Source organism: Marmota monax, unplaced genomic scaffold (genome assembly GCF_021218885.2).
Source record: "Marmota monax isolate L192 unplaced genomic scaffold, Marmota_monax_Labrador192_F-V1.1 WCK01_AAM20220418_F8-fsc00096, whole genome shotgun sequence".
NCBI lineage: Eukaryota > Metazoa > Chordata > Mammalia > Rodentia > Sciuridae > Marmota > Marmota monax.
The window spans coordinates 4,184,503-4,199,565 of record NW_026695236.1 but is presented as its reverse complement, the minus strand read 5'-3'; the positions used below and the strand labels follow the sequence as shown (position 1 = coordinate 4,199,565).

The 15,063-nt window shown below is 32.4% G+C and overlaps 1 protein-coding gene across 13 annotated transcripts in view; it reads right to left on the bottom strand.

Annotated features, from left to right (window-relative positions):
- Picalm (phosphatidylinositol binding clathrin assembly protein) overlaps window positions 1–15,063 on the bottom strand; it is a 99,648-nt gene that overhangs the window by 28,475 nt on the left and 56,110 nt on the right. For all 13 annotated transcript variants that reach the window (XM_058577371.1, XM_058577360.1, XM_058577363.1 and 10 more), the window contains 5 exons: window positions 13,925–13,966; window positions 8,896–8,981; window positions 7,067–7,190; window positions 6,658–6,794; window positions 6,018–6,121 (listed from right to left, as the gene is read on the bottom strand). In XM_058577371.1, coding sequence (XP_058433354.1) covers window positions 6,018–6,121; window positions 6,658–6,794; window positions 7,067–7,190; window positions 8,896–8,981; window positions 13,925–13,966 — 493 coding nt within the window. The remainder of the gene's footprint in view (window positions 1–6,017; window positions 6,122–6,657; window positions 6,795–7,066; window positions 7,191–8,895; window positions 8,982–13,924; window positions 13,967–15,063) is intronic.

Here is a 15,063-nt window from a genome sequence, read left to right as displayed (position 1 = left end):
TAGAAAGCCAACAGTTAAACGAGAATAATCAAGATGTTTCCATAAAAGAGCCACTCACCTTGACCCACCTTCCCTGTCCTAGGTGACAATGAATTGGCTTTGGTTGCACAGCTGTGTTTACTCAAATAATTGACACAAACAATTGGTATATGTGTGGTATAAGTAAACTTTCAAAAGAAGGGTGATAATTTCAAATTAGGGATAAGAGGCTATTTATAGTATGTGCAGTATTTCCTGTACCAGCTGAGAAGTAGGAAATAAAATATTAAAATGAAGAAAAAAATTTAAGGATGGAGAAAGAGATTTTTGACATTTAGGAACAAAGATGAAAGACTGCCCATTTAGTAGAGGGCAATAGCTTTGAAGGTCTAGCTAAGAGCTTCAGAGTCTTTCAAATGATTTTTTGATGGAAGATCAAAAGCAATGTTCTCATCATAGGACTAATATACTAATTACTGTAATCAAATCCTACATCTAAAGTTATTCTAGAATCAGATTTCCTGTACCTATACTTCATTCATCATAATCATTCTAACAACTAAAATTCATTTACCTATATTCTTAAGCTTTGAAGAGTGAACTAAAGAGAGAAGAAAAAGAGTAGCAAAAAAGTTTAAAAAGACTTTTCTATTTTATAAATTAAAAACAAGAATTCTACACTTTTAACCAGTAGAAGCTTCTTGTCTATTTTTGTCAAGTTCTTCACCTTCACTGAAGAATACAGCGGTACTTCCAGTAGTAGGCATTGTATTTCACTTTTTTAAGACTGAATAACTGACAAGAGGGCAGCAATGACCTAAGGATCAGCTCACTGACTACAATATGTCAGACACTTCCTTTAAAGTCAAAAAGTTAGAGTTATTCAGTCAAGTAAATTCAATGTTCCAAAACCCTAAACATGACTATTTGAAAGAGGAAAATACTAAGAAAACACTGAGGTCATGGGTTTGCATAACACATATTTTTTAATAAAACTGTAATATTTATATATTATGAAGTCCTATAAACTTCTCAAAAGTATGCAGATTATGCTATTCAAACTCAAATGATGTTTTAACATTGTCTTCCTTCCTATCTACTCCCCAGTAAATGAAACAACAGGATAAAGAATCAGAAAAAATAACTCAGAAATAAACAATAAGCAGATATAAAAAACTGGGTTTTTTATACTAACATAAAAAGGCAATAGATACTGCTCCTTGCATAAGAAAGGAGTTGCGTTAAGTTTAGACTTGACCAGTTGGACGGTAAGTACTATTTTAAACTTAATAATGGCACGGAGTTTTAAAGGACAAAATACTATAAAACATCTCTTTAATCTTCCAAGCCAAAAAAAACCCAAACAACAACAAAACAAACAAACAATGAGAGGAGTCATTAAAATAAAAAGAACAGGGCAGGGGATGTAGCTTGGTGACATTCTAGGCATTTGCCTAGAATGTGCAATGTCCTGGGTCTGAGCCCCAGTACAAATGTGCATGCATACATAAATAAATAAATGAATAAATTGCATTTCTATAGCAGATCCATTGATTCATGAGAAAAGACATGTTTAGTAATGGTTACCAGTTATCTGCTGTTTAATTGGTTAATACCATTTTATCTAAGCACCTAATTTTAATCATTTTCTATTATGTGAAACAGATATCTGAGATGAATATGCAGAAACACGTACAAATGCATTATACTGTAGATCAATCAGACAATAAGAAAAACCAGCTTCTAATCTACTTGATAAAATATTATATAGGAACTTTATATCATTGTAATCTATTATTAATACTTAATTAATAATTATTTATAAATTTATATTTTATTTTTTATTGTTCAAGATGATGATAATAATGTTCTAGTTATTCCAACTTATTTACTTACTAGACTGGCAACTCTAAATCTCCTAAACTTTAAAAAAATAATTTTGTCCATTTTTTGAATCATTATTCACATGAAAGTTTAATTTTATGGCTACTAGAGTCATGGAAAAATAATTTTAAAAAGCTAAAACAAGGACTGAAATAACACCATGGTCATATTATATATAGCCTTGGGGTCTTAAACTCTTGATAATCTATATTTACAAATGAAACTGAATTTTTTAATGAAGTATTGTGTGCTTCATGCCAGTTAAAAATAAAGCAAATGAAACTTCAGAATGGATAATTCTTTCACACTTAAATTTTGAAATCCTAGGGCTGGGACTGTGGCTCAGTAGTAGAGTGCTCGCCTAGGTTTGAACCTAGGCCTTGGGTTCAATCCTCAGCACCACATATAAATAAATAAAATAAAGGTATTGTGTCCACCTACAACTATATATATATATATACATACAATATATATAAAATATATATAAAAATTATATATATATATATATATATAAATTTTAAATCTTGCTTCAAATACTCAAAAGTGCACTGAGCTGATAATATTGTATATTTTTAGATGCACTGTAACTCAAAGTTTTCTGAGTAATAAAAACCTAAATCTTTTTGGAATATCAGTATTCAACATCAAGTGCTTGTTTAGACTCCTGACCATTTCTTGAAAATCAAAGCCTCCCTAACAATGCAAACAAGGGAACAGGGGAGCTTGTGTTTCTCTTTCATTTTCAGGTGGAAGCTTAATTTATCTTCTCATATAAATATACAAAGTCTTGGGCTGGGGTTGTGGCTCAGCGGTAGAGTGCTCGCCTAACCCGTGCAAGGCCCTGGGTTCAATCCTCAGCACCACATAAAAATAAATAAATAAAGGTATTGTGTCCAACCACAAGTAAAAAATAAATAAATATTTTTTAAAAACATACAAAGTCTAGGAATACAAATGCTTATGATAAAATAGTTATGATAAGAAATTAATTAAATACTTGTTCTATTATTAACATGCATATTTAACTAATAAAAGCAAAGTAAGCACAGAACAAGATTTGGGGATTATTTAAAAAATCATACTTTTGTCACATGCTGCAAAAAGCATGATATAAACTTTTATATATTAAAGTGTTCAGATAAATGGCTAATTTCAAAATACTTTAAATGATGAAATCTTTTCATATGTTAAATTTATTTATGATAATCTGAAAGTTCTTGGCTTCAAACAATCTTCAGTTATTTAGTCATGTAGAAGTCAAAACCCTAAAATTATGACCAACTTAGAAGTCAAGTATCTTTATGTGTAAGTCAAGACAGGGTTTAGTTCTGCTTAAATTGAAGGGCTCATTCCTTGTATGTTAACAAAAAGGTTTTAGAAAAATAATAGTACAATTTCTATTGCCTCTGTTCCCACTGTTCTTGATTTTGACTTTTGATGGGCTCACTACTCATGCATAGCGAACTGAATGTTAAAATATGAGGGGAAATTTTATGAAAATAACAAAGCAAAATAACAGAAAACAAAAATAGACATGATTAAATATATTTCACATACTGTGTTTATGCATAGATTATTATGAAATAATTTGTTTATAGGACACCAAGTAATTCTTAAAGCTGAAAGTACTTAATTATTCTCCCACAATATAGTCTGTTTACTTTCATGAGTTAAATCACTCCAAAAACTTTCTCATTGAAATTAACTAAGTATGTCCAGATAAAAACCACTAAGAATTTCACAGTTAAGTTTCTTTGAAGTACTAAATATACTAATTTCATTAAGCCTTCTGTTAAAATTTTAGTCTACTCAAAAAAATAACTTTTCAGTCTTAGTTTATTAGAAATAGAAAAAAGTCAAAACTACTTAAATGGTCATGTTAATTCTAAAGCAATTAACACAAGTAAAGAAAACAAGCATATAAATTTGTCAGATTGACAATCCTAAAATCAGGATATAATCAAGGAACAAATATACCTCTTATGGTAACTTTGAAGTTATTATTTAATTATTATGTTTTCAGAAGTTTACTCTTTTGATAAAAGTAAATAGGTATGGGGCTGGAGTTGTAACTCAGAGATAGAGCACTTGCCTTGTACGTGTGAGGCATTGGGTTCAATTCCCAGCACCACATATAAATAAGCAAATAAATAAAGGTCCATCAACAACTAAAAAATATTAAAAAAAAAAAATGGTAAATCATTAGAGCATTTGGAAAATAAACATATGTGGATATATATATTTACACATATACATGCCAGGAGCGGTGACACATGCTTGTAATCCCAGGGACTTAAGAGGCTGAGGCAGAAAAACCACAAATTCAAGGCCAGCCTCAGCAACTTAGGAAGGCCTCAAGCAATTCAGTGAGACCTCATCTCAAAATAAAAAATAAAAATGGTTGGGATATAGCTCAGTGGTTAAGTACCACTGTGTTCAATCCCTAGTACTAAAACAAACAAATAAAGAGATGTATAAACTCTAGATTTTGATTTCCAACCTATTAAAATCACAATTTTTGCTGAAATGTTGACAGAATTGAAACCTTAGGACTTAGTGGGTTAAGAAACTCCTTTCTTAACCTTAATTTGTTGCCTATGGTTCATTCTTCAGTATTTTTGAAATACTAAATTTAAGCTATCTTATCATTTTTAGAAATTACTCCAAGATCTTAAGATTTTGCTAAATTAATTCAGCATTAATTTTTTTAATTCATTAAGACTCACAAAACTAGTCTAAAAATCTACTGTTTTAGTGTTTTACTGTTTCTTGCCACACCATAAAATAGAAATAATCTGCCCAGAACAGGAGAAAATATCCACTTAGTCAACTAATTACCTGTTAAATGAATTTATTTAAGTACCTGCTATATATCAAGAAGTGCTCTAGGACTGGGGCTGGGGCTCAGTGGTAGTGCACTTGCCTGGTATGTGTTAGGCACTGGGTTCAATTCTCAGCACCACATGTAAAAAAATAAAGGTCTATCAACAACTTAAAAAATACTTAAATTTAAAAAAAAAAAGTGCTCTACACACTGGGAATATAGCAATAAACAAATTATTTTTAAAACTCCTGACTTCACATGGCTTACATAATAGTACACAAAAACAGTACTTTTAAGAAATAAGTACTCGGGCTGGGGTGGTGGCTCAATGGTAAAGCAAGTGCCTGGCATGTGTAAGGCACTGGGTTTGATCCTCAGCACCACATATAAATAAAAAAATAAAGGAATAAAAAGAAAGAAAGAAGTACTAAAAAATTTTTCTTGAAATGCAAATCATTAAAATAAAGAAAAGAACAACCTAGTTCAAATGCTGTAAAAACTTTGCTATGAGTGATAAGTCTATCAATTTAGATTTTAAAATGTAAGCCAATATAAAATTTAACTTGAGACATTTTCTACTTAGCATCCTTCCCTCTTAGAATACTTCCTTTTCCTTCATAGTAATTTTTAAATAACTATTTATAAAATAATACTTATATATACAAACAAAAGCACCAAAAACAACCCAAAGAAGCAATTTGAAAACCAGATATCTAAGCAAAACTGTGTAGAAACTGACATGGACGAGGCACTTTCCTTCAAAGATGATAGGCTATGGTCACCTCATAATCAAAGAACTCTTCAAGGGTAGAAAATATTCTTGCTGGTGCTAGGGAGAAATTTTATAAGTACCAAAATCTTACAGGTCTGAATAAATCAACATTAAAGTTTGTCATGAGATACCTGGTCACAACATACCTGACTACCTGATAATACCATCTAAGTTTTTCTAGAACATTGTCATACACTGACACAGAAGAGGGTTTTCCCTGAAAAGTAAATTTTTTCCTGTATCAAAAGCAAATTTCTGATTATGGAATCAAATTCACATTGAAAGAATGATTTCATACTTAGAAAGGTGGCCTTGCCTCTTATATTTAATTTCATCTTCATTAAACATCATTTCATAATTTAATTAATGTAAATTCCAAAATTCCATTCATGAAATGAAAATGTCTTCAAGCCATAAAATTAGTTCAGTGCCACTTTAATATTTCTCAAGTTCTCATGTATCAAATGTAACCAAAAACTATACAAATGAATAAAACATCACACAATGGAGAGGGAAGAAACTTATACAACATATAAAATAGAAATCATTAATGCTTACCTCCCCATGTACTTGCTACCTGAGAAGTACTTGACATAGGATGTACAGATGGATGAAAAGTTGGCTGCTGCAAATCAAGCAAGTCATTTGGCAGCTTTGATGTGCTAGGAAAATATTTTGGAAAGATATGTTATTTCCTAGCTAAACTTTGCTAATGAGCCACCGCCCACACACAAATTAAAACATTAAAAAGTAAAGGGGAAAAAAGGAGCCCCATGATGTAACCCTCAAAAAGAGGAATAGTTTCTGTAGGATAACAATTGTATGTCCTTCATTTAACAACATATTTCTAAAGAGGCCTGGAAAAGTATTCCAATACGGTGTATTAAATTTACATAGAATTCAAGTAATTATAGCTTTTCTGGAAAGAGTCAATGACTTCCCCAGAAAATACTGATTTTCTTTTGTTATATTCCAATTAGTAAAAATGGTAATTTTGTCATGTTCCATTTCCTAAATATGAAATATCATTTTATATTCTACCAATCACACCATTTAGCATCATCCCTTTTGTGTGAACTTAGGGATAATCAAAGTAATTTACTTCATAAATCAAAGTAAACCTGAAAAAATCTGCAACACTTTTATTAGAATTTTTTGTACCTGAATAACCAAAGATAACCTTAATCTCTCCCCATACCTGTTAGAAGAACTAGGAGTAGAAAATATGTCAATGGCTGGTGCAGTCATTATTCCCCCTGCTGAGGTGGACACAGGAGAGGCTGCAGTTGTTAAAGAGGTATGAGGTTTCTTTGCAAGTTCTTTTAGGCGCTGCTCCTGTTGAGAAAGGAAACTATCATAAGGAATTCAGAAACCAGATTTATTTTTACAGGCATCAAAAAAAAAAAAAAGTGCTTTCTAATTTTGTTTAGAAAGACAGCAGAAGAGTATTTCCAGTTAACACCCATTATTCTGTCCAGATAAAAAATTAGACTGTTTCAACCCATGTGATAACCACAAATTAAAAACTATTAAATTTGTGTAGCATCTCAATTACTTTATGAATACCCATATTTGCTTTTCTAAATAAATAAAATGTACTCACTTACCTTTAAAGCTTTTAAACGTGCCTGTTCTTCCTCTAATGCTGCTTGCTTTTCCCTTTCATCCACTTTGGTCAGAGATAGGCCAGTGCTTGCCAGAGAAGAGACTGCATTGGAAAGTGTTGTGGCCCTAGGATAATTGGACAAAGGTCATTTGATTTTTCTGTCAAACAATTTACATTAGATCCAGGTCATATATGCTCTTGGCAACTCTGTCATGAGTAAGTTCTAATTGCTAACTTAACTTACAAACCCAAAGCTGTACTTCAAATGAAATATTTTAACTAGTGGCCTACAAGATTAGAGCAAACTAGAACATCGTTGACTTAGAATTAAGTGTTAGACTTTGGAAAAGATTCACAAGAGTAGAACCTGCCTCTTCTAAACCCCAAGGAGAGGGAACCAATGCAATTGGGAAAGAGCCCTCATATTCCCAGGAAAGTCCTGATAGAAAAAAGCATTACATTTCTCATAGGGAAATATCCTTCGCCAATTTAAACCTGGTTTTGGGCAGTGCTTCCATAAGAACACCAAACCGTGAGCATCACTAAGTAATGTTATGGCTAGGTATGTTTCCCTGTAACGACATTTGAAGATGTCATTCCCCCGAGGACTTCAGATTCCTTGAAAAGAAGATCAATTTCAACCCAGCCACTAGGTTATATGGTATCTCTTCTGCCAAACTAGAATTGCCTTTTCAAATGGATTATGTGTGCACAATGCATCATTTCTTATTAGCAGGTTCGCAGCAAGACACCCCCTTTCCCTTTTATCAAAGATTTATCCAAACCATAAACTCAACATTAAATTCCAAGATAAATAAAAATATGTGTTAAAAGAATTCTAGCCAGAAAAACTATCCTGACTTTACCACAAACTAAACATCATTAATTTTTACTTTTAAGTACATAAAGTAACAATAATATTTAACCTAAAAGATACAACTCAGAAGAGAAAGGAACAGTAATATAGTTGTGATAAAAATCCAAGAAACATGATAGCTTTTATAATAAATACTTCAAGTAAAGTGGTACATGTGAACATTACTTTCTCAAACAATCAAACCTTCACATTTAGACTCTCATGGCACTTCAAAAGCCCACTAGAAAATTCGAAGTGCAAATCCAGGGTTTAAAAAAAGTATTAAAATTCATTAATGACTTTTCCTCTTGGAAACTATTTAAATTTTATTACTAGGAAAAAAGAACAAAAGGAAGATTCTCATTACACTTTAAATTCTTTACTGTGGAAAGGAAATTTTCATAAGAAAACATGAGATTTACTCAAGTAATTACTCAACATAAAAATCATGTCACAACACTGATTTGAGACGATTTGTGTTATTTTCAATTTGCTAGATTAACTGGGAAATTAGTGCAAAATTTGAACTGATTAAAATATGACGTGTGAGAAACCAATCCCGTGAACTGGCATTAGAAAAAGATAATGAAATTTCATGTCAGGCATTCTTGGTTTAAGTTCCAGCTTTCCTATTATAAATTAATATAAAGTATATTATAATTATAAGGAACAATATAAATCAATGCATTATCTTTATGAGGAATGCTGACATAAAAACACTTCTGAACCAAGGCATTATTGTCATCATCTAAAAAGACACTGACATTTATTGAAGGTCAGGAAGTATTCCAAGAATTAACATGTATTAATACATTTAATCCTGTTACCAATTCTTTAAGGTTGACAGTATAATTAAGCCCATAATATAGATAATTAAATCAAGATAGGGAAAAAAAAGTGACTTGAAACTTGATTTGGATCATCTACCCCTCAGAAAAATCACTCCCACTCTTTGCCTACAAACAATAATGTACCTGCTTGCAGCTGTAGAATCTTTGATTTTCTTTCCTTCCAAGGAAGCTAAATGTTGTTCCAAAGCATCAAGAAGACTACTGGGAGCCTAGAATTGTACAAATATTAAGACTTTCATAATAATCAGGTCATTGGCCAAAATAAATCAAGTGTTATCTAACATGAGAGCAACAAAAATAGGTATGTTCCTCTGGCACTAATGAACACTGAGGAAGAAGTTTTAGGTACCTAATGATAATGACTACTAACGTATTATATAAACATGACCTAGCTGGAGGTACTAATAAAAATACAACAAAAATATAAAAACTGAAGACTATGTAAACATGAAACATTAAAAAGATCTTGTAAGGACTTTAATTTTTTATACTTAACTTATTTGAATTTTAAGTAAAAACATACTCCTAAAATCTAGACATATTATTGAGCATGCGGCAGATACTTAATTATTTGCTGAGTAATTAAATGCATCCAAACATTACTTTAGGGTAGTTACTGATAAGTGACATGGAAGATTAGCATCAAGGAGATGCAAATTAAAATTACAATGAAATACACCTTTTCATCTATGAGAATGGCTAAGATTAAATAGATGAGCTACATCAATTGTTAGTGAGAATACGAAACTGGAACTCTTATACACCACTGGTGAGAACGCATCACCTGTAAAAGGATCAGGTCTTTTATAGTTAAATACACATTTACCTAATGACTCAATTTCACTCCTAATTATTTACCCAACTACGTAATCACTCAGTTTCACTAATTATTAACTCAAAAGAGTTGAAAAGTAATCAACGTAAGAAAAGACTCATTTAACAATGTTTTAAGTAGCTTTATTTAAAATAGTCAAGAATCTGAGCAATCCCCTAATCCATTTGGAAAACTGTAAGTTCACATAAAATGAAATACTACTTAAAAATAATGAAGAATGAATTAATTAATGGTATATTTAAAAACATGGAAAGATCTGGAAACATGTTTATCAGCCAGATATAAAAGTAAATACTTATATGATATTACAATACACAAACACATACACACACCCCTCTTATTTTTGTCTACTGTTCCTAACATACAGCTCCGACAGCCTTTGTAACTTCCTAAAAGTGAGCTGGGGATATAGCTCAGAGGTAGAACACTTGCCTAACATGCACAAGGCCCTGGACTCAATCCTCTACACAGGTTGGTGGGATTCCTAAGAGTGCTTCAGAGCTCAGGAAGCAAAGTCTGTCTTTCTCACTTCCTGCCTTTCACCTGCTCCTTTTTCTCCCCAAGGCAGGATATACAAACTAGGATTTCTCTCCCCAAGGACCATTACAGAAACTAAAAACATGCTCTAATCTTCTCTTCTGTCTTGAAGCTGGCCATAAAGTAATTTTCTGATCTACCTTTTGTGATAATAGATCATTAGACCCAACATTTCAAAAGGGACCCTGTCCCACACCTGGGAGAAAGGCAGACGGAATAGAGAGGCCTAGAAGAATCTGAACAGACAGATCTGAGTTTTTCCAGTCAGTTTGTTAGCATTAATCATACCCTTTTGTCTAATCATATTTCTGAGGGTTGTGCATGTTACCCTAAAGGTCAGTTCAAAAAGTTTCTTTGGACCAAATAATTAGATGTTTGGGGGAAATGACATGCCCAGAGAGGGCATGCAAGCTCCACATCCCTTCCTACATGCTTCATCCTATAAAACTCTTTATCCTTTATAATAAACCAGCAAACCTGTTTCCCTGAATTCTCTGAATCACTCTAGCAATTAACCAAACCTGAAGAGAAGGGTTATTGGAACACTAATTTATAGGCAGGCAGTCATAAATACTGGTAAAACAGCCTCCTATTGATTCACATCTCAAGTGGGAGGGAGGTAGCACATTTGGGGACTCTGGGATCTGGAATTCTCTTCAGGTAGAGTGTGTCGGAATTAAATTGAACTGAAGTGAATTAGGAGACACCCAACTGGTGTTTACAGGATTGCTTGCTTGGTGTGTGTGGGAAAAAATCTCATACATCTGGTATCTCAAATGATCTGTGTTGTGAGAGTATAGTAGGATACCCAAAGTTTAAATCTGTATTGCCATTGAATGTCTACAACTAATATAACTTATTGATTCTATTCATATTAAGTTCAAGAACTGATAAAATTATGCTACAAACCAAGTATTTCTTATCTGAAATGCTTAGGATCAGAAGTCTTCTGAATTTCTTAATTTTGAATATTTGTGTATATATATATAATGAGATATCTTGGGAAGGGGTCCCAAGTCTAAATATGAATTTATAGGTTTCACAGTATATCAGAAACATAGCCTAAGAGTAATTTCAGAAATACTTTTTGTGTGGCCACATTTTGACTATGGCCTGTCACATGAGGCCAGGGGCCACATACAGAATCTCCCACTTTTTGGAGCATTTTGAAGCATCTCTAAAGCCTATATCAGAATTCAAACTTGTAAATGTACATGAAGGGGGACACAAAAGATTGGGGTGATGAAAATGATCTGTCTTGAATAGTATATTGGTTAAACAAATGTCTATATCTAAGAAATTTCACTGAAATGGATACTTTATACAATATTTTTTAAAAACTGAAGACGAGTTTAAAACTCTTGGACTATTGGTCAAATATCAAACTAGTATTCGGTTAAGAGTCAAATTTCTTTCAAGAGGAAATCTTTCAGTACGCAGGGCAAGAATGGTTCACTATTTAAGCAAAGCAAATGCATCAATGACATGGGGGGTAAGTACAAGGGACTGTACCCATGGGCACTTAACCACTGAGTCCCTTTTGTATTTTATTTTGAGTTAGGTTCTCACTAAGGTGCTTAGGGCATTGCTAAGTTGCTAAGGCTGGTTTTGAACTTGCAATCCTCCTGCCTCAGCCGCCAAGCTGCTGGAATTATAGGCATGTGTCACAGTTCCCAGCTCAATGACATTTCTTTACCCCAAATATTCTATGGGATTTGAGAAGTTTCTGGTTACACAATCCAAAAACAAAAGAGGCAGCACCTAGCTAATTCCTCTTCAAATTATAACTTTAATCATTTCTTTCAATATTTTCTCTAAACAGTATATACCAAGACCTTAGCGCAAGGGAGATCTAGGAGAAAACTATTTTTAAAACAAAAAACTAGACTGCAAGATTGATTTTTATAATGAAAAGAGAATATTGTACATGTACATCCTCTCCCCCCAGCAACGAGTCTGTTAATCAGCATTTTACAGATGATAATAGTTAAAGTATAACAAGAGCTTTTAGTGCAGATGATCATGGGGGTGTTGAGGATTGTGATTAGCATTTAAAAAGCTCTTCTAACACAACAGCAGCATGTTAGCTATCTTGCAGAAGATCACTGAATTCATAAAGTAGACAACACTAGCAAATCCACTGCACAGATAAATCGCAGGTTAAAACTGCCCATTCAAACTGTACTTCCAATTTTTTCTGAAGGGTTTAAGAGGTGGCTTACAAATATCAAAGTTACAAGTCATGACAAAACATTTCTAAAATTCCTAAGCATATATAACTTTTTGAAAACACAAATATTTCAGTTAAGAGTTAAAAAATGTGATGCTTCACATCTTAGAGGAATTTCTAAAAAAATAATAATAATAAGTAATCGCTAATTTCTACTCTTCTACATTACCATCATCTTACCTAATGTGTAGGCAACTTTTGGTTCACTCCTGAAAAACTTCTGACTCACCAAAAGAATGCCTGGCTTGTTCTTTTTTCTTAACAATCACCAATAAAGAGAGAGGGAAGGAGGAAGGGATAAAGGCTGGCCAACCTTACCCAATTATAATGCTATGAATATTCAAGTACAAATGACGACAACAGGTAATTTCTATGTATTATTTAATATTTACTATTTTAAAACAAAATATAGAGGAACCTGGCATGACAAATTAGGTGGATAATGGAGCAATCTGAAGCTGCCGAATCATTTTGTACTGTACATTCTTCAAACAATACCTGTGTCTCATACTCAGCCCAGAATAACATGCTCAGTCTTAATGAAGCCAATTCATCTCATGTGGACATATGCATGAGTGCTTTACTTACATATAACCCATAACTAGATCTACTGCATACTTAGTCTTGAGATCAGAGGAATAAATCAGAATGAATGCAAAGAAAAACAATGAGAAACAGTGACAACAAAGTGTTTGAAAGATGTCACTGAATAGTTCAAAACAAGGTAAAAGAGATGTCACCTATTAAGGACAAAACTGACATAAGTGATTTAACAAAGACAGTTTATACCAGACACTTTCTAAATACTCAGTAAATGAAACACGGAGAATAAGCCAGAAGAAACTGCAGGTATGTTTCTTTCCCACAATTTTTTTAAAGATGATGATAAACAACAGTTAGCATTAACTAAATATTTTTTACTCTTCATATGTTTTAGGTATTAGCTCATTTAATCCACAATCTACTGTGTGAGGTAGGTAGTATAATATTCCCATTTTACAGATGATGAAAGTTAAAGTACACTTCCCCAAAATCACCAGGCCAGCTAACTGCAATCAGGACTTAAGCTCTGGTAGTTTAACCACAAAGCCCACTCTCTTAATTCTGTATTATACTTTGATGTTTATTCCTATTTAATACTCCCACCTAAGTCAAAGCAAAACTTTTTACTTTTTTTAAAAAAACAAAAATCTTATGTAAAATAATTCTCTACCACTAATATAATGAAAATTTTGTATAATACTATTCTAAGTTCAGTTCCCAGGTTTTGTTTTTACTTTTTCTTCCTTTTTTGATAATGACTGGGTGAGGAGAACTAAAGGAAATAAATAAAGGATTGGTATACAATAGTAGCAGGAAGAATAATCATTTATGTGATCATTATATGTGGTTATAATGTTAGAACAATCTTCAGGAATATATCAAAATGATAAAATCTGTGTAGAAAAATTTACACTGATCTCTTTGACAGTAGGGGTTATAAACTATCCATCATCTTAGCATTACAGTATACAACAGAAAGTGAACTGATATTTTAATAATATACTTACCTGTGAAAGGTCTGGTATATCACCTCTGTCAATTCCAACTTGCTGTAAGAAAAAGCATTATATTTAGCAGATAAAATTATAATAAAGATTTTTATGAATAAGTTGTGGGAAAATGACATATTATAGATTGACTTCTTAAAAACAGAAAAATATTTAACTTTCAAAGACATCACTAAATGTTTCCAATGGCATATATATTATTTGATGGCTCTAGGAATCTTAAACAGTATAGGAACTAAAGCCAGAAATTTAAGTGAAGCCTATATTAAGGTAAAATTCCAGTGTCTTCTGAAGACCTATATAAGCAACCTTGCTAAATCTGAAAAATTCTGTCATATAATAAAAATACTATGGCAAGAATGAAGGAGACTAACCATGAACAAGTTCCTTGGAACACAGAAACTTAAACAAATCTGATGATACTGACTTTTGTCTTTCTCCATAAAATTAGCTTTCCCTGATAATTACCAAATGTATGGTCAGTTGGGTAGTTTAGGCTTTATACATATGTCAAGGAATATCTAAACAGGATATATCTGTGTCCATAAAACCCCCAACACACTTCCACAAAGTTCAGGAAGAAGGTAGTTTTCAGGGGGAAAAAAAAAAGTTCCTACATATTCTAGCACATAACTTAAGAAAACTGCATCCCATCCTGTGGCCATGTTTCATTTGCTAGTCATTCTTCTTTTTCTCAACTTCTGAGGATCCCAGAATGATGTTAATAGCTCATTACTGCCTGAGACATGTGTCCCCTTGAAACATATTTCAAAAGGTTACTCTTGCCTTTACCCCAAGAACTAAGATCTCTTAATCAAAGTGCAAGCCCACATACAATATCATGACAGAATATTTTAAGGCAAGGGAGTCCTTGTATCTCTTAGATCATATGGAGCAGATGGTTCTGGAGATGGAAGTGCTTAAAAACTTATGCCAGTAACTATAACTACCAAATGCAAAGAAGGACAAAGAGAAAAATCAACAAATTAACACTTATTTTAAAAATTTTCCTGCAATCTGAACATAAATTCTACCTTCATATGTTTTTAGCATATGACTGATTCTAAAGAAATATTTTTAAAAAATATATTTTTTTAAAAAAAAAGAATTGTAATACAAAAAAAATAAACATCTCTAAA